This window comes from Kogia breviceps, chromosome 19, assembly GCF_026419965.1.
Source record: "Kogia breviceps isolate mKogBre1 chromosome 19, mKogBre1 haplotype 1, whole genome shotgun sequence".
Lineage (NCBI taxonomy): Eukaryota > Metazoa > Chordata > Mammalia > Artiodactyla > Physeteridae > Kogia > Kogia breviceps.
The window spans coordinates 1,082,970-1,102,348 of record NC_081328.1 but is presented as its reverse complement, the minus strand read 5'-3'; the positions used below and the strand labels follow the sequence as shown (position 1 = coordinate 1,102,348).

General features: G+C 64.6%; 1 protein-coding gene across 6 annotated transcripts in view; it reads left to right on the top strand.

Annotated features, from left to right (window-relative positions):
* The window catches only part of TOM1L2 (target of myb1 like 2 membrane trafficking protein), an 85,061-nt gene that overhangs the window by 56,769 nt on the left and 8,913 nt on the right, over positions 1–19,379 (top strand). For 2 of the 6 annotated variants that reach the window (XM_067022140.1, XM_059048879.2), the window contains exons 5-13: positions 3,074–3,208; positions 4,383–4,514; positions 6,132–6,248; positions 10,832–10,965; positions 12,830–12,878; positions 13,165–13,288; positions 14,620–14,737; positions 15,857–15,932; positions 17,950–18,012. In XM_067022140.1, the coding sequence (XP_066878241.1) occupies positions 3,074–3,208; positions 4,383–4,514; positions 6,132–6,248; positions 10,832–10,965; positions 12,830–12,878; positions 13,165–13,288; positions 14,620–14,737; positions 15,857–15,932; positions 17,950–18,012 (948 nt within the window). Of the gene's footprint in view, positions 1–3,073; positions 3,209–4,382; positions 4,515–6,131; positions 6,249–10,831; positions 10,966–12,829; positions 12,879–13,164; positions 13,289–14,619; positions 14,738–15,856; positions 15,933–17,946; positions 18,013–19,379 lie in introns of all 6 variants that reach the window. The other 4 variants (XM_059048880.2, XM_059048878.2, XM_059048882.2 and 1 more) reach the window with 2 other exon arrangements.

Here is a 19,379-nt window from a genome sequence, read left to right as displayed (position 1 = left end):
AGTGAGAGGCCTGCATACCGCAAAAAAAAAAAATAAATAAATAAAATAAAATGAAAAGTTAAGCTCTGATGATCCCCTGGGAGGGCAAGGGCTGCAGCTTTTCTGAAGTCTCCAGCAGCTGTGTCCCCACAGGCACGGGAGGCTTCAGAAAGTCTCTCTTTGCACGGCCCCCTCGCTGCCCACCCACCGTCCCTCTGACGCCTTCCTAGAAGGCTGATCCCAGGCATCGTGGCCCCAGGGTGGCCCACGGAGCTGGCATTTCCAGTGCACGTTTGCCGCCTCTGGGCCGCTGTGAAGTCAGGATGCCTGTCCCTCCCCCCTCCCCTCCACCCCTAATCCCTCCATTCATCCAGGCAGCCGTGTCCTCTGGCTGCCCTCCTGCCGCCCAACCTCCCTGGGCTGCCCGGAAACACACCCCCTCGGGCCTTCAGGAGGCCAGCGTGCCAGATGCAGCAGGCCCTTCTGGAAGGGACAGGGCTCCCGGTGGCCCGGGAGGAGGGGGCCTCTCCAGAGGGCGGGCCTCCCGTGACGTCCCCTTTGTGGGACATCCCCCCGCTCTACGCCACCCTCAGCCTCTCCCTGTCCTCCCTGTCCCTCTCCTCTCTTCTGTCCTCTTCCAGGACAGAAAGAACACGCTTCTGGTGGAGGAACCTCATCCCTGCCTCCCGCACTCCCCCGAGAGCAGAGTCTAAAAATGCTCCCTCTTGCCACTGAAGAGGGGAGCTGATGGCGGGGCTGGGAGGGGCCGTGTTCGCAGGAGGTGGCAGGGAGCCGGTGGCCGGGCTTGCAGCAGGTTCTGTGGATGGGCAGCTCCCGAAACCCTGTCCCTGTGAGTGAGAGGCCCAGGAGCAGGACGGGACAGCAGCCACCTTTTGTCCAGGGGACGGAGCCCATTGTTTAAATCAGCAATTGTTTATTGATCTGAAATTGGATGATTTAAAACTCTGTCAAAACTTGAAGGGTCTGGAGCAAATGGCTCGTGTTTGCATAAGGTTTTAGTCCTTTCTTTGGTGTGCGATCCAGGGGAAAGGAGATCAGAACTCCCTCTGGGCCTTCCAACCCCTGACACATGGGCACGGGTGAGCGAGGCAGGTGTAGAGGCCGGCGCTGTGATGCTGACCTGCAGCTCCCAGGACAGGCCCTCTGCTCTGACAGCACCCGCCCTGCCGCTCCCTGGCTTCTCGAGGCCACGGCCCCCGAGGCAGGGTCGTGACTCTCAGCGGGGCCAGCTGTCTAGAGGGGCTCCTGCGCTGTCACCATCACCTCAGTCCACTGGCCGCCTGTGTGGCCATGCTCCCCTGTCCCCGCCCAAGGTGCCGGCGTCAGGGGCGTGGTCAGCAGAGAGCACTGCCGTGGACGCAGACTCTGCCAGCAGCCCTGCACCCAGACTGCACAGGGGTCCCGCGCAGGACGGGGGCGATTAGCCAGGACTGCTTGGTTGCTTAAATAGCAGATGCCAACCCCAGCTGCCTAGGCGAAGAGCAGTGCTGGTCATGACAAGGCAGGCTCCCCAGAACCCCGGGGTGACGGCCAGGGAGGGGACAGACCTTCTCCTGAGTGTCCGTGCCGTCCCAGCAGGCAGGCTCTCCCTGCTCCCTGGTCCGGGCTGGCACGTGGGTGTGACCCAGGGCCCACATCTACCCACAGAGCAGCCCAGCCCTCCGAGGGCCCCGGGCCAGGCTCCTGGAGCAGGAGGACCTAACTGCTCAGCTGGGCATGTGTACCCCCTGCGGGGCCGTCCATGGGGCCTGCTGATCGCTGCTGGGCAGGAGCCCCGAGAAGTGTCCGCCGACTGGAGAGAACAGTCGTGGTCTTCTTATGTCGGACCTGGTGGGCGTGGAAGGCAGCATAAGTTAAAAGGGCGCCCCCTGGAGCTCTTGTCCTCCTGCAGCGACGAAGGCCGGACGTGGCTCCAGGACGCGCTGACTGCCACGCCTGCTTCTCCCCGCCTCCCCGTGGGCTGGGAAAGGCGCCCCCCACCAGCGTCCAGGAGGAAGTGTGACCACGAGGGGCTGTCCTGACGTGGGCGTTAAGCCCCTGCACGTGCAGGGTGGATGAGCAGGCCCCGGGAGGCCGGGCTCACCGCAGGGTTTGTGGTCAGTGAGATGCAGCAGCCGGCCTGAACGAGGCTTTTTGGAAACTGCCCTCTTGGTCAGAGATGGGCGGAAGCAGCTGGGCCCTGTGACAGCGACAGAGATGCCGACAGGACGGCTTTCCTCCTCCTCTGGGCCCCTCTTGGGGGTGCCCTTTGGAGGCACTTCTTTTCTTTTTTTTTTTTTTTTTGTGGTACGCGGGCCTCTCACTGCCGTGGCCTCTCCCGTGGCGGAGCACAGGCTCCGGACGCGCAGGCGCAGCGGCCACGGCTCACGGGCCCAGCCGCTCCGCGGCACGTGGGATCCTCCCGGACCGGGGCACGAACCCGCGTCCCCCGCATCGGCAGGCGGACTCACAACCACTGCGCCACCGGGGAAGCCCTGGAGGCGCTTCTTTTTTTGATACCTTCTATAACTTCCAAAGAACAGGATTTAAAGATAAATTTTGACAGTTCCTTGAATCAGAGACGAGCAGCAGCCTGTTGAAATATGTGTTCCTTCCTCCCCGTGTCGTGTCTTACGTAACGGAACCAGGTGGCCGGGCTGCCCAGCAGACGGTCCCACACGGGCGCCTGTCTGCCGATGCTGTGAGCGGCACGGGTGCTCCTGCCCCGGCCGCAGTCGCCTCGCCCGTCAGATGGGCGGCCGGGCAGCGTGGACTCCGGCTCCCTGACCTACTAGGGTCAGCCCGGACTTTCACGCGCGGAGCGTGGAGGCCACGCCGCTGTCCCCGCGCATCCTGCAGGCGCGGCCTCTCCAGCCGCACGTTGCCGCGGACATCTCCGGGGCTCAGCCCCATGCTTCGGTGCGGTTGCTCTGTCTCCGCTCTAGGATGTGCCCCACGCGGGGCTGAGTTCTGTGCTTTGCTTTCATCTGTGCTCAGCCTGCTGGCACTGGCAGGAAGGAGCCGCGTGGCTGGGCCGCAGCCCTGAGCGCCCCGGCGTCCCTAACAGGCCCCCTCCTCCCCTCCTCCCCTCCAGGCGTGGGCCGACGCCTTCCGGAGCAGCCCTGACCTCACGGGTGTCGTGCACGCGTACGAGGAGCTGAAGAGGAAGGGCGTGGAGTTCCCCATGGCCGACCTGGACGCGCTGTCCCCCATACACACACCCCAGCGGGTGAGCCTCGGCGGGCGGCCGGCGCGTCCCGAGGGCCTGTCGCAGAGTCGGCCTGTGAATTATTCAGCTTGTCGTCAGCCTCCTTAGGGCTCCAGGGCGTTTGTTGTCGATAACGAGCGGGTGCGGGGGAGAGACAGCTGGTGGCTGGTGGCTCAGGGACCCCCACCCCCACCCCGGTTTTCACCCCGACTGTGGGAGAAGGTGACAAAGGAGCAGTGCGGACGGACGCTGTCATGGAGATGGCCGCTAGGGTGGAGCCGTCCTGGGAGGGTCCCGGCACCTGCTCTCCTGAGCCCAGGCGTCCGGTGTGGGGACCGCATCTCCCCAGGGCGGCTGGAGCAGCCCCACCTCCACGTCGGCAATGCCAGGGGGCTGGTGGGGTCCCTGTTCGTGGCTTTTTCAATTGGACAAGTCAGATGGATCTAAAATGTACTTTGGGCTCTGAGAGGTCACCCTTGACTCCGCCAGGCTTGGGGCGCAAAGCCCTGGGAGGGCGCGCCGAGGGCGGCTCCCACGGGCTGGCAGCTTCAGGAGGGAGGGTGCCCAGGCAGCTCCATGCTTCCCGTTCGGGGGCAGCCAGGCCCTCTCCTGCCCCGGGAGAGCCGGAGGCTCAGGATCTGGGAGAGGCACCCCCCCCCGGCCCCCCTGCCACGGCCCCGTTTGTCCATCTGTGAGGGCTAGTGCCCTGCAGGCCTCCCGCGTGGGCACAGCTCACGTTCAAGGGGTCACGAGGTGCCCGGGGGAAGCACGAGGACCTGGGCTTTCCTAGCGTTTCCCTCAGGTGATCCCTCCAAGCCACTTGCTGCGCTTTGTGCAGTAAAACCTGTTTTATTCTTCGAATCGTGACACGGAGCAGTGTGGTGGCTCTCGCAGTTACAAATAAATTGCATAATTACCGTTTATATTAGTCCGCTTGTAAAGGCCAAAAAGTAACCTTCTGGTGCCCAACGGGGGCGAAAACTTACCAGCAGGCCCTCCCCTCCGACCCCGAGGTGGTCCTGACGGTGGCAGGGTGGCCAGAGCCCTCACAGGCTGCGCTGGGGGCTGCCTCTCTGGTCCGCCTCAGTGTCTGTGAGGTTCGTGGAGGGAGGAGAGGGGGGGGGGTGGCGGGGGCAGGGCCAGGCCACTGCCCAGGCGGCCCAGGCGGACAGAAGGCTTTGTCGTTGCCGTGCAGAGCGTCCCGGACGTGGACCCAGCCGCCACCACGCCCAGGTCCCAGTCGCAGCCGAGGACGAGCGGCGGCTCCTCGGCGCCGCAGGCCCCGGCTCTGAGCACCGCGGGCCCCATCACGGCCACTTCCGAGCAGGTACGTGCACGCTTGGGGGCCACAGGCGTGCCTGCCGCTGCTCTCGGTCTCCCGGGACAGAGGAGGCCTCCCCAGACGGGCCCTGTGAAGGGTGTCGGCGACACGGGTGCCGGTGCCCGGCCCTCCTGAGGGCGCGCTCTCGAGGGTGGCGGTCACTCGAGGTGGGAGGCGGGGGGCTCGGGGCACAGCAGGTGGGCGGTTTGGAAGATGAGGCGGGGCGGGGGCGGGGCTGGCAAGAACCACGACGGGAGGTGAGGCCAACGGCCCAGGACCAGAGGGAGCAGAGCTGTGAAAGGCCGCCGGTGTCCTGTACAGAGGCTTAGACCTGCCCTGCGAGAAGGCAGCCGGGCCAGGGCGGAGCCTGCAGGAAGGACCAAGTCCTGCTGCGCCCCGAGCAGCACCCAGTCTCCCCGATTTATTTCCTGGGGAGCTAGTGCTGCCTCAATGCCAGTCTGGGTTCTTTTGGAGGAGCCTGGAGACCAGTCTTGAGACGAATCTATGGAACTTCCATTAGTTAAAAAGTGAGGATTGGTCAGACTTGAAAGAAAATCTATCCACTGTTTCTGTTTTTTTAATTCTCATTTACTACTTGTGACAGTGTCACTATTATGGAACCTCGTTTAAACAGAGGGCTCAAGCGATTGTGTCCGGTTAGCGGAGTGTATGCACGTTTCCGCCCTGGGCCCCGAGGAGGGGGCGGCCGGGCAGGTGGTGGGCTGGGATCGGACAGGCCTGGCCTCAGCCCACTGCTCCCGGTGACGCTTCAGCCGGGTCACTTAACCTCGCTCTTGTGTCAGTAGAGCGGGCGGCGGTCCTTCTCTCCTGCCCGTCGGGCGTCATGGGCTGGCTGGGCAGCGGCAGGAAGGCCCCTGGGACCCCCGGAGTGGGGAGGAGGGGGGGGCCGCAGCTGAAACTACCACCGCCCCTCCTGGGCCCCCGCCACAGCCGGCACCAGGCCTCCCAGGCGGCCCTGGGAAGAGGGAGGGCGGACGCGTTTGCAGCTGGCCGTCTGCGCCCGGGGGGAGCTCGGGAGCGGTCGGGAGGAGGGTCTGGGCCGGGCGAGGGGACGCGGGCAGGACGAGAGGGGGCTGACGGTGGTGAAGAGGGACAGCAGACCCGACTGGGCAGTGCGGGGTGTGCCCCTGGATGGCCCTGCCGGCCTGCGAGGTCACCTTTGCACAGGTGAGGACACAGGCTCAGGAGCTGTCCCTGCTGTGGGAGAGGCAGCCCGGGTCCCGGCTCTGGGGAGCTCTGCGGGGCTGGCGGGTGGGACGGGCACCCCGGATGGGGAGCGAGTGGGGAAGGCACAGGTCAGAGGCCGCTGATTCCGGGCCAGAGCCTGCAACCGTGAGGCTCCTAGTCGAGGACCCCAGACCTGCAGGGACCTTGGGGGCCACGCCCTCCACCACGTGAAGGAGCAGAAATGGGGCCTGAGAGGCTCACTTCCCCTTCAGGCCCCGCTCGGCCCCCTCCCCCCGCGCTCCGACCCAGCACTGCCCCCGCATCCCGGGGCTCCCGGCTGCCAGCGCCCCCGTGCGCAGGTGCACGCGGAGCCAGGCCGCGTCCGCCTGGTGCGGGCTCCCTGACCCCGGCCCCGTGCCCCCCCGGCCCCCACAGATCGCCAGGCTGCGGAGCGAACTGGACGTCGTTCGGGGAAACACAAAGGTCATGTCCGAGATGCTAACGGAGATGGTCCCCGGGCAGGAGGACTCGTCCGATCTGGAGCTGCTGCAGGTGAGGGCCTCCGGGCCAGGGACACACGGCGGGGGCGGGACGGGGTTCGCGGCTCGTCCTCTAGAGAGAGCGAGTCCGAGGAGGCCCGCGTCCAGCCCACGCTTTCCAGAGGCGGTCAGAGGCCGGTCCCAGGTGCTATCCTCCTTATCCTCCTTAAACACGTTTTTTCCTCATTGTAAAACGCCAGCTGCAAGGTACGTGCCCATCGAAAGGAAAAGGAAGTACAAAGAAGAAAATAGTTTTCTTTAACCCCAGCGTCCGCAGATAAGCGCTGTCGGTGTTCTGATGTATTTTCTTTCAGACATTTTTTCCGTGTTTATTTCAGATGGGGTTGAGATGATATCAGATGTATGATTCTATGTGTCGCTTTGTTCACCCAACATGAGGTCACAAACATGCAGGGACCGCTAGCTGTTCGTGCTCGTACGAGCCACTTGCGAGACTTCTGGGGCGAAGCTGCGGGTCCCCGGCCAGGGTGGCCCACGCCCTGGCTCCAGAGCCTCTGTGGCTCACTGGCCGCCTGCAGGTCTGGGAGCCAGGCGGAAAGGGGTCCAGGAGCAGAGCTGGCCCGCAGGGTTCCTGCCCCAGGTCCGCCAGGCCCAGAGCTGGCGCCCAGCTCTCCTGACACTGTCTCAGAGACTCTGGCGTCGGTGGGAAGTGGCAGCGGCCCCGCCCACAGAAGCAGCACCTCCCGGAGGGTGGAGAGGTCGCCCGTGAAATGCGAGGGCCAGCGGGGAGCAGCACCTCCCACGCCTGCCCCTCAGGGCGACCGGTCCTGGTCCCCTGAGGGCCACGCTGGCTGCTGTCCTCCGGGAGGGCATGTTTCCCGGGTGGCCTGGTCCCAAGCAGCTGCTTCCCATACCCACTTGCAGCCCCTAAGGGGGTGAGGGTGGGGGTGGGGGAGACCTGGCCAGGGTGTGGGCTGTGGTCCCCACCTTCCCGGGCCTGGGCCTTCCGGCTGCTCTGGACGCCGAGCGACCAGCGCCCGCAGCAGCCCAGCTCCAGGCGTGCCATCAGTGCCACGTCGGCCTCCGTCCGCGGTCTGCGGGGTTCTTCGAGGCGTTCCCCAAGGCGCAGGAATCTGAGATCAGTCCAGGAGCAGTGCAGGGACTGAGGGGCCTCTTGAGGCGGCTTTGTGCCGTGTCAGCACCAGAATTCTGCTGACAGGGGTTTGCAGTGGACAGAGCTGAGTTCCTGGTAGCAGGCGCAGCAGAACAAAGCCAGCCCTGCGGACAGCCGGCCAGACAGCACACACCTCTGCGTGTGCGTGTGTGTTTAAACAAGCCCATCAGCCAAGACAAACAGAACCTGATCTCCTGGCGTCAGCTCACGGTTTTCAAAAATAGGTTGCTTCCCATGACGTTTCCCTTGCCTCTGACTTGTTCCAACTCCAAGCCGACCGACCTTGCTGCTATCTTATAAGTCAAACAGAGAGAATGGTTTTCTGGGTGCCAGTGGGAGGCTGTCCTTTCGGCAGGCGGGACTCGGGAGCCGGCAGCTCTGTGAGCAGACACGCTTTCCTGGCCGCTGGCCTCGCTCCTCCCTCGAGCCAGCTGGGCCGGGGCTGCCAGGGGTCGGGGCGGCTGCGCGTGGGGAAGTGCCACGGTCTGCTTGGAAAGAGATGGGGTCAGACTGTGCCCTGGGACCCCTCGCTCGCGCTGGAAGGTGGCTAGATCGCTCAGGGCAGCAGCTACCTAGAGCTCCAAGAGGAAATCAATGCCTTTGTCACCAGCCCAAGTGTTCCCGCCCACAGAAACTGCCGCAGATTTGAGTGTAAACTGCTGGGAGGAAATGGGAAGCGGGAGACGGGAGGGGTCGGCAAGGGCGCCGCTGCGGCCGGCCGGGCGGGATGGCTTCGTGTGCTTCAGCGCACAGGACTTGCGGGTGTGGCCTCGCCCGCGGGCCCGCGGAGCGGCAGGAACTCAGTCAGGGAGGGCAAAAGGGGAGGCGGGGCCCCGGAGGGAGCGCAGCAGCTTCCCTCCCTGGGCTGCGAGAGGCCTGGGAGGCGGCTCGTCCAGGCCCGCCCGGTGCTGATTCCCTAGCCGGCAGCATGCCCGGTGCCGCCTGGTCTCTGAACGTCCTCCGCCACGGGCCGGGGAGGCACTTCTGCCTCCGAGCCCATGACCTGGATAGACTTGGGGAGGCAGCACGAGAGGACAGGAAGAGCCGCGGCTTCGGGATCCCTGACTCCCCCTCGGCCTGGCCGCCGGTGAGCCAGGTGACCCGGAGCCTGGAGTAATCCCTCCCCCGCGGGACGGTTGGGAAGCGGCCGATTGAAGCCCGTCCACGGCGTGCCTGCAGCCCCGGTCTGTCTGCTCCACCCGCTGGAGCAGACACAGGCGCCTCCCTCACGCGGCAGCTCCTTCCGTGCTTGCAGGCTGCCGGCCGCCCTCCCGCGGGCGGCCCCGTGGCTCGGAGCAGAGGGGGCAGCACTGGGGAACCTGCAGCCTCCGTCTCGGTCCCTCACGGGCTGTCCAGCCGCGGCTTCCCTGGCCTGAGACGCTGCATCTCTGCTGGAGCTTACGGCCTTGGCTGCGCCTGGGATCCTGATGCCGGCGGCCGGGCCCCCGCCGCCCCCAGATCAGCCTCTCCAGCTCTGCCTGCAGTTAGTGATGACGCGTGATTAAGCCCGTGACGATGACGCGTGATTAAGCCCGTGACGCCCCGGATGGGCGTCCTTCACGAAGGAGGCCCACCCCACGTCGTGTCTTCAAGTAGCAGACGGTTTAGCCCCTCTCGCTTCTCGCCTCTCATTTCAACAAAAACCAGGAGGGCCAGGACCGTGTTCTCTAGAGAAATCTAGTTTATTCTATGTGTTCAGCTTCACTATTGCCCCCTGTCTCTTCAACAGAGACTCTGTCTCCCTCCTGTCTCCTTTGCAGCTGTAGAGAGCAGATCTTCAGGGCCTTTCTCCCCGCTCCTTAGAACTTGGAGAGGGTTCAGAGGAGACCCAGAAAGATGATTAAAAGATTGTTGTGCAAGGTGGGGAGGAGAATGTCCCTTGAAGAAAAGATACAGGCGTTGGGATGAATTCGACAGAAACAGGACATTTTACAAAGCCTTCTGGTGGATGGAGGGCTTTTGCACCAAGAGCAGTGACCAGCTGCCCTCCCCTCTGTTGAGAACCAGACCCCAGAGGCCAGACTGAGACCGTGTGCGTTTAGGAAGTTCCTGTCGCAGCTGCTGCCAGGTGGGAAGGGCGGGCCGGGCGGGCTCTGGCTGTCTGTGGCTCAGGACCAGAAGAAGGAGCCTGTCCGGGTGGCTTGGAGGCAGGTTGGGTCTGCCCGCTGGTGACGGCGTGGAGGGCCCGCAGGCAGCCAGCGGGTGTCTGGTGTCCGTGCTGGCACAGATCTCCGTGCGCTGGTCCTCCTCTCCCGTGCAGTCTCTTCTCGTTTCTTCCTGTTTAAGTTTTTCCAGACAGTAACTTAAAAGGTTGTAGCAAGGAGAAGGTGAAACTTTCTCTCTGCAGAGAGCCCTGGAGACCCCCGATCCGGGCCGTGTTTAGGCGAAGCTCCGTGGGGGGTCCCTGGGTGCCAACCTAGGCGTAGAGCACGCGAGGCCCTGCCAGCGGGTGGGGCATGTCCCTCCCCCCTCTGCCCCAGCTGACGGCCACGGGAGCCAGACCCCAGTGCACGGCCTCGGGTCTCATCCCTCCTCCAGGCGAGGCCCCAGAAACCACCAAGCGCTTCCCAAACGTTCTGCAAAGTGATGGGACGCCTCCTCCATGAGTGAAACTCTACAGAGACCCATCAGCGTCCAGACAGACGAGAGCAGAGCCACCCTGGCTGCCCTGGTGGTGCCCAGCGCCATCGGCAGAGCTCCCCCTCTTCCCAGCACCCCCTTCCCACCCTGGGAGAGCCGAGCCCAGGGCGCCGGACCCCCAGACAGCTGACGGTCAGGGCTGCTCGCTGCTGCCTCGGCCGCCACACCCAGCAGGGGCCGGGCTCTCGGGGGAGACTGAATCCAGCCCTGGCCTCCCCCTGCGGCGCCACTGGTGCTTCGGGCGCGTGTGCCGGCTGCTGGAGACGCTCCGCGCAGCCTGCTGGGGGGCTGCTTCTCCTCGGGCTGGCGGCGCCTCCGTGAAGCCTCCTCTGGGACTTCGCCGTCTGGGGTGGCTGGGAGCCAGTCTTCGCCTGCTGGAGGTGAAGCGGAGCCCGGGGCCCTCTAGGTAGTGTGGGGCGGCGGCGCGGGCTCAGGCCGTGTTCGTAGCGCACAGGGAGTCTTGGCGGGTGAGACGCATGACGATACACGGAGGACGGGGCATCCTGTCCCAACTGATAGGGCGGCGTCTGGCACGGTCTGTTGAAGCGAACAAGCAACCGCAGAGAATCGCGTTTTTAGATTTTGCAGCCGGTTCGTGCAAACCCGTACTCCGCGCACAGCAGAGTGTGCGCTAGGACGTTTGTCCCTCCAGAGGCACCGCCTGGTGGGCGGGGCGGGGATCCACCTGGCCTCCCGCACACGCCTGGCTCTGTGGCCAAGCCTGGGCCCGTGTGGCTTGGCGAACGGGCACACGTCTTTGCGAAGCAAGTAGAGTGTGAACAAGGGGCGGGCACCCGCGGTAGCCAGACCTGTGTCCCCAGGAGCTGCACAGGACCTGCCGCGCCATGCAGCAGCGCGTCGTGGAGCTCATCTCCCGCGTGTGCAACGAGGAGGTCACCGAGGAGCTGCTGCACGTCAACGATGACCTCAACAACGTCTTCCTCCGATACGAGAGGTGGGAGCCAGCGCGGGGGTCGGGGGGTCGGGGGGGGGCCGTGCAGAGTAGCGGCGGAAAATGCTCCTCGGAGATGCCGGCCTGTTCCCCTGACGGGGAAGTGCTTCTTGTTCTCCTGGGAGCCAGCAGCAGGAACGTGCTCCAGACTCGGGCGCCGCCCTTCACGAGCCTCGGGCTGGCCCCCGTCACCCCAGCCCAGGAGGGAGGATGCGGCTCGGGGACCCTGCGCTCCTGCACCTGCTCCTTTGAAGGTCCTCTGAATCTGAAAGGGATTAAGGGGGAGAAATCGCTACCAGGGAAAAAAAAGATTTCCTCTTTCCCATTTTTAAAAAGAGAGATTTTCCCTTCCTCTGCCGCCGCCAGCGTGTGTGCAGCGCGGAGGCAGGCACGTGTGAGTGCTGGGAGAGACGCGCACTTCCGTTTCTCCGAAGCGTTTCCGGGTTTGAGGTAACGCACGTGCATATTCTTTTGCCTTCCCAGAGCCGTCCCTCAGGGAGAAAGGTGAGTGATGCAGGCAGGGAAGTGGCGAGCGGGTTCGCATCCGTGGCTCTGACGGGGCCGCCCCAGAAAGCGCCTCGGCCTGGCCAGCCTTCTGCTCCTAAGGATGCGGCCTGGGCCCCCGGGCTGCCGCCTCGTGGTCCGAGGACCTGGCATCACGTCGGGCCCGGTGACGGATGCTCGCATCTGGGCCTCAGAGAGGGATTTCGCTGTGGTCGCCCCAGCTCTGGGCTGTGTCCCCCTTCGACCGTGGCAGCAGCAGTGGGTGGCCCTGTGTCCACCCGACAGGTGACGGGCCCTCGACAGGAGGGATGTGGGCCCGTCTGGGGCCCCCGGTGCCGTGGGAGCGCAGGGACAGAGCCGGGGGCCTCAACTCCCGGCCCCAGAGCCCCGGGTTCCTGCCCTGCGGTGCCAGGGTCTCCGCCGTAAACAGGCTGAGCTTTTCACCTGTTAAACCCAGCTCAGCCCTTTCCGGCACAGGGTGACAGCAATTCAGAGGCAAAGCCCCGGGGCCGGCAGCCCCGAGGTGCCCTTCCGGCCAGAGCCTTTGATAAGACTTTGGGTCAGCAAGGGCGTGGGAACCTCAGGTGGGTTAATGTTTCTGCCCTTCTCGACCGCTGAGGATGAACCGCGTCCCACGGGTGACCTGACCAGGTTGTCCCCCCGGGGGTCCCTGCTCCCCAGGTGCTGACCCCAGCACGTGGGGAGGCCGACGTGGAGCAGGGAGTCTCAGCAAATCCCCTGCTGGAGAAGGTCTCTCGGCGGCCTCTTAGCCTGTGGCGTCTGGGGCTGCCATGCTGGCCCCCACCTGACAGAGAATGACCTGGGTGCTGGAGAGGAGAGTCCGTCCGCGGCCAGGCTGCGGCCAGCGGACGGGGGCCCTGGCCGACCGACCCTCCCGCAGCCGCTGGGGCCTGTGCCTGCCGCCCTCCTCCTCCACGTGCCCGGCCTTGGGCCCCAGCCCTTCCCCTAGCAAGTCAGCCCTTCGGCTCGTCACTGTGCCACAGAGCTGTCCAACAGGGAGGCGCCCCCCCAGGGAAGGTGGCTGACCCAGCCAGCCCCGGGGGTGCTTATGCCGGCCTCCTTCGCATGCCAGCCCGCACCTGCAGCGCCCTTGCGGAGGCCGGGAGGCTGAGCCCCACTCGGGGGAGCCCCGTGCGGCAGCAGCAGGGGCGCAGTTGTGTGTTGGGGGCTGTCCGCTCCCTGGCCCCCCAAATGGGCCTGGTGGTTCTCCTTCCCCAGAGCCTGGGTCTCTGCTGGCCTCCCGGCCCGTGGGCCCCGGGAGCCTCCCAGGCCATCGAGCTTCGCGATGCCGCGTCCCGGGTCCTCCCTCGTGCTACTCACTCCACTTTCCTCTCCCCGTTAGGTTCGAACGATACAGGTCAGGCCGATCCGTTCAAAATGCCAGTAATGGAGTGAGTATTGCTTCAGAATTCTCGCCTGTCTGGAGGCCGGGAGACCTGGGGTCCCCGGGGGTTAAATATTCGGGCGATGGGAGAGCGAGCTCTGGTGGAGGTGCCGGCAGGCATATCCCCGGCGGGAGGGTGCAAGGAAGCCCCCGGGACCTCGCTGTCCCTTAGGTGGGGGAGGGGCGGGGCGGTAGCTCGCAACAGCCCACCCGGGACCCTGGGCGGTGCCCGCCAGCTTTGCCCTCGGGGCCCGGCACGCGGGCCGGGGCTCACCCCAACCCCTGCCCGGCAGGTGCTGAGCGAAGTGACAGAGGACAACCTCATCGACCTAGGCCCGGGGTCTCCAGCCGTGGTGAGCCCGACCGTGGGAGGCGCGGTGCCCCCGTCTTCCCTCTCCTCCCAGCTCGCGGGCTTGGGTGAGTGTCCCGCCCCCCCGCCGGCCTTGTGGGGGACCCGTGGGACAGCGTGTGCCCGGGTCCTGCTGTGCCGCTTCAGCTCAAGGCTCGTTCCCTAAACTTAGCGTCTGAACCCGTGTTGGAGAGCAGGGGTGCGGGGTGGTCCAAGGGACTGGAAGCCGTCGGCCTTTTGAAGAAAGGTGGCTGCTGTGTTGTATGTGGCATATTCTCTGTGGCTGGAGCGATTTCCTTCTGAACGTCAGCCGGGCCAAGGGGGGCAAATAGGTGTCAGCTCCTTGGGTGCTTGGGTGCATCCAGGAAGGATGCTGAGGCCACGTCGGGGCTTGGAAGAGTCCGTGGCTGATGGGACTCAAGCCCTGGGCTTGCCAACGGGAAGGGGTTTGCTCTCCTCAAACTAATATCAGCGGGAGTGCGCCATCCTCTGAAACCTAAAACAAAAGATGCCATTTTTTCGTCGTTTGTTCAGTTTAACGTGTGTCCGTGACTCTGGATGCCCCACCCGGGCTTGATGAGCCCAGTCTGGGACAGAGGAAGTCCCAGTATTACCTAAGCAGTCAACACGGCCCTCTCAAAGTGCTGTCTTCCACCCTGCGCTTCTGCTTTCTTAATATTTATCTTTGTACCTTCATCTCATTTCAGTTGAGTCAAGCTTTTACTTAGTGGCCTGGCAGTTGCTGTAATTCTGGCTTCTCGGCATCTCATGTATCCGTAGCCACTGTTTCTCTTTCTCTGCCTTCGGTCCACCCAGCATGTGGCCACAGGCTTAATACCTAAAACTCAGACTGGATTCTGCTGCCCCTGCTTTCAAAAGGTCTAGTGTTTCCCCGTCGACTCCTTTCCCTGCGTGTGAGCCTCTTCGGCCGCAGCCTCGTCTCTCCGCCGGCACCCTCCCCGCGTTTCCCCCTCTGCCCACCGCCCAGCCCCCTCCCGCTCCTGTGGCAGTGTCTGCTCCCCCGCCCGTATCTCCACCGAATTCTGTGCTGCCGTCTGTCCCCCTACTCTGTGTACCCCCTCGAGGCCAGGAACCGCGCCAGAGTCACTGTGGTCCGTCAGGGTCCAGCTCTGGCCGTGCAGGCGCCTACGAAATACTTGTCACGTAAGTGACCTTGGCCCGTGGCCTCTGAGCGGCTCCCAGGGGCGCCCTGGCGCGGGCAGGAGCCTGCACGGCCTGCCTGCTCCCCGCTCGCCCTCCTCTGGGAGCGGCTTGCGGGGGGTCGGGGGCTGTCCTCGCTCCCTTCTGCCCCCGCAGGACTTCAGCCCGCCAGGTGGCTTCTTCCCAAGGCCAGGCCCACACTTACTGTCGCCCACCCCTCCTCTGTCCCGTTGCGCAGACCTGGGCGCGGAGAGTGTCAGCGGCACCCTGAGCTCGCTCCAGCAGTGCCACCCCCGGGACGGCTTTGACATGTTCACCCAGACCAGAGGGAGCTCCGCGGCTGAGCAGCGCAAGACGTATGTGGGGACCCTCCCGGTGGGTCTCAGGGGACGCTGGGCGGGGCTGACCCCGGCCTGGGCCCACGGCCAACACAAAGGGGCCTTTTATTCCCGGGGGCCGGGCCGTTCCACTCCGGTCGCCAGGACCTGGCTGTAGACACAGCTGTTGAGTCGAGGCCAGCACCCCGAGCCGGGCGGCCGGGCGGGTTTCTCCCCTGCTCTCCCTGGAAGCTGCTTTGAGCTTTCTGTTCAGCCTTTGACCACCTGCCCCCGGGACCCAGCACCTTGGCGCATCCAGCTCTTTGAGTCCCGTACTCAGGACTCAGCAGGTTGACCAGAAGCCCAGGGCGCCCCCACCCACCCCGGCACCTTTCAGCAGAGGCTGCTTTCAGAACAGACGCAGCCAAAGACGTGGGGGAACAGGAGACAACCCCGCAACGAGTGACAGACCCTCACCCCAGACCGGGAGACCACCTTCCTTGCCAGACGCCACTGAGGCTGCTGCTTTTTTATCATTTTTTAAAATTAATTAATTTATTTATTTTGGCTGCGTTGGGTCTTCGTTGTTGCTGCGCGCGGGCTTTCTCTAGTTGCGGGGCGCGTGGGCTTCAGTAGTTGCGGCATGCAGGCTCAGTAGCTGTGGCTCGCGGGCTCTAGAGCGCAGGCTCAGTAGTTGTGACGCACGGGCTTAGTTACTCCGCGGCATGTGGGCTCTTCCCAGACCGGGACTCGAACCCGTGTTCCCTGCATTGGCAGGAGGTTTCTTAACCACTGCGCCACCAGGGAAGCCAAGGCCGCTGCTTTTAAAATCAGAATCATGACCCCTTTGCCTCTATCTAGCCTCTCCCTCTAAGCAGTTCCGGGCCCTCTGACACCCTGTCCTTGAGCTTTACACATGCCTCCTAGTGTTACTTAACAGAGGGAAATGGAGGTGGTACAGAGTCCCAGACCCCAGAGGGAGTGAGTGTCAGGGCTGTGCTTGAACCCAGGCCTCCCGGCTTCAGCTGCGGCCGGACCACGGCCTAAATGCCGAGGCCTCTGAGTACTCGTGAGGAAGATGCCGGAGACGGAGGGTGCTTGCAGGTCGCCGCACGTCCGGCCCCCCTGACCGCTCTGCTTGTGCTGCTTCGCCCCCAGGGCCACCTGCGAGGACCCCCAGGCCGTCGGAGTGCTTGCCTCTGCGGTAGACGATCGGAAACAGAGCCCCGAAGTGGTAGGTCTCTGGCCCTGTTTTTCTGCCTGGGGGGAATGCGGGCCGGCCGGTGGGGCCGGCTGGAGGGTCGGGCGGAGCCGGCGGCGTGGAGGGCGGACCGCGGTGAGCCGTGCCGGCTCCTGAGTGCCCCCCACCCGTGGGGACGCCCGCGTCACGACACCCAGGAGGAGACAGGCCCGGAGAGGCAGAGATGTGCGGAGGGCACCCCGCGAGCGGCCTTGGGCGGGGCTGCACCCCACGGAGGTCTGACGGGGAGCCTCTGCTTTCCCCCGTGGCGGCTCTGAGCTCTCAGGGCGCGGGGCTCCTGTGGCCAGAGAGGGTCTCTCCCCAAAGGTTGCAGTGCCCCGGGGTGGGCGACGCTCCGACAGAAGGGCAACGGTGGCCTGGGCCTGTCCCTGCAGGCCCGCAGTCAGAAGGTGTCAGAAGGGGGCTGGTGGTCGGGGCTGCTTTGGGGAGGGGGCTGGAGGAGGAGGAGCAGCGGCTTCTGCGATTTCTGGGGGATTGCAGGGCCCCGAAGGAAAAGGTTTGTGCCTTCATGCTTCTCTTGAGGTGGCTCCCTGCTTGCCTGAGAAACGTGTGTGGCCGCGAGCGAATGAATGTGTATGTGGGCGGGGGCGGGGGCGGGGGCGGGGGTGGGGGTGGGGAGACAGTGACCCCAGAACAGCCGACCCCCGGCCCTCCCCATCCCGGGCTACAAAGGGGCAGCGCTCATCTGTCCACTGGAGGGGAGCCTGGCTTCCCAAACACCGGCCCGTGGCCTCCTGCAGCCCCTGTCCAAGTGGCCCGGGCAGGCGGCAGTGCTGAGGCCTGGCGTCCCCGAGAAAGCTCGTCCCCTGTTCCCCGTGTCCCTCCCGGTTCAGCCAGCTTGCTGAGGGCCGTGCGTCCCTCTGCGCCGGCCACCGTGGGGCGCAGAAGAGCCACCCGGGCTGCGGCTCTCAGTGCCCCGCCCCCCCCCGCAGCACCCCTGAGGCCGGGACTGTTAGGTGGCCCAGTGGTCGTGTTGCTGAGGACGGCCCGCAGCCCCAACTCGGGGCACCAGGGAGCCGGTAAGGCCAGCCCCTCCTCCTGGCCCAGCTGGCCGGGCCGGCCCGCTCCGCTCTCCACGCTGCCTCCAGGGCCTGCCCCGCCCAGGCTAGGAGCGCCCTTGTGCCTTGCCCAGGGTCCTAGCACAGGAGTGCAGCCAGCTCCCTGCCCTTCGCCCGGGGTGCCTGGCCTGCCTCCTCTCCTCAACACTTCCGCCTCCAGCAGGCAGGCCGCTCCTCGTGAGCCCTGCTCAATGGGGTGACGCAGGGAGCGAGCAAGGTTCATGTGGGGGGGTGTGTGTGCGTGTGTGTGTGCGTGTGTGTGTGTGTGCGCGCGTGCACCTGTCTGGTGGGCGTGTCTTTGTGTCTGTGCGCACACACACTTACATGCATCTTCAGGCCGGTACTTCGGGTTATGTCGTTCCATATCCTAAACAACGCTGCCCCGGAAATGAAAACTGGGCGAGGGAGAAATTAAGAACACGATAAAGGGGGAAAAACTGTGTAGCCACACCTTCACGGTCCAACCACATCGGGAGTTCTACCTTTACCTATATCGTTTAGAAAAGGCAGTATCCCCAAATTCATCATTCACATTAAGAGTTTGGAAAAAGAACGCACAGGTAACTGAGGAGGGAAAAGATAAGTGAGAAGAAAGCAGAAATGATCGCGCAAAAGCTGGTTCTGTGACGCCGCCCCTCGGTGACCCTGAGAGCCCAGGCAGAGGGCGGCCCTGGGAGATTTCCCAGGGGCGCGGGAACAGGGGTTCAAGTGCGTGTTACCCTCTTGGGGTCCCTGTTACTAAATGCCTCTTCTTTGGTCCAGGAGGTAAGGGCATGTTTGGGGGGTGGGCCGCTGGGTCCCAGCTCCTCGGGTGACGGGGGCCCAGCTCTGACGGTGGCTTTTCTGTTTCCATGACATGTGCTATTGCCTTCTTTACCACGGGTCTTGCTGTGACTTTCCTTTCTGGGACTTTTCTGTCCTCGGCCCAGAAGAGAGGTAAAGGTGGGGACTCTGACCTGGAGCCCATAGACAGCTGGCTCATAGCCCAAGGAATGGTGAGAGGTCACCAGACGCGCTGAGCCCCTCGTCCCCCAACCTCCGCCACCCCCGGCGCTTCCCTCTGTCTCCTCGCGGGTGCCCGGTCTTCCCCTCCTGTCTGTCTCCTTAAGCTGCAGACTTCCAGCCCCAGAAACGCCATCTCTGGTTTTCTGCGGAGGCCCGGGCGTTTGCAGGAGTGAGGGGAGGGCCCTTTCCCTCCTTTTACCGTTTGTGGAGCTCTGGGCAGTATTCACTTTTCCAGGATGAGCACAGGTTGCTGTGGCCTCTGCTTGGGAGGGGGTGTTTCTGAGAGGGCGGGCTCAAAGCATCGGACCGGGCCGAGAACTCCGCCCGGCCTGTGAATGTGGCATCCTAGGCCGGTGGGGTTTCGTCCTGTAATTGTTTGTGCCCGCTGTGTCCCCCGGAAGGATGTGCTGCCTCCTAAAGAAACGCACAAACGCCGCTCGAACGGAGTAAGGGGATGCCGGGGGTCGTACACGCAGGCAGCCTCAGGAAGTAGGGCGTCCGTGGCTCCGAGACCCAGGAGGATCCCTCCGGCCTCGTGAGCAGGCGGCCCCGAGTCTGTGCACAGAGAGGTCGTTTGCTGCAGGCTGCCTGCAGCGCGGGGGACGACTTCACCTCTGAGACCGGGGTCTGTGCGTGGTGCAGCCTGAGCGGGAGGCCTAGACACACCAGGAGGAAGCCTCACTGACCCCTTGGGGCCGGGCCAGCCTGGGGCCAGAGCAGGGCTCTGCGGTAGCACAGGGTCACCTTCCCGAGCGAGTGTGACTAGCTCTCGAGGACACGGGCCGGAGGGCTGTCAGAGCCCGGGGCCAGGGCGTCCGCCCGCCCGGCTGGGAGCTGGCGGCCCAGCACAGCCACACTCGGGGGGCCGTCTCCCTCCACCTGCTGGCAGCCCGTCCTGCTTGCTGCGCCGGACCCCAAGGCCGTTCTTAGGGACGTGGGCTAGCCCGGCCCCTTGTTTGCTTCTTTGGGGACAGGCAGGGGCTCTGGCCCACACGTACGGGCGGCCTTGGAGCAGCACTCCTGGAGACCACGTCCGCTCCGCTGTCCAAATTGGGAGGACCCAGCCCTGTGCCCCTGTGCCTATTTAGTCCTGCAAAAAATGATACTGCCCACACAGCCGCCCCGCGCGAGGCTCGGCAGCCGGTGGTGGCACCCACCCCTGCCCGGCCCCAGCTAGAGCTCCAGTCTCCGGCTTCGGAAACAAGCCCGACTAACAGCTAACCCCGAGTCTCACCTGCCCCACTGCAGTGTCTTGCTTTGTTTTCTTTTAAACGGTGTCTATGAATTGCTTTGCCTCATTTCCCGTAGCATAGAAACCCTGAGTCTTTCCAAGCCTGCCAAGTACAAGTTCTTTACT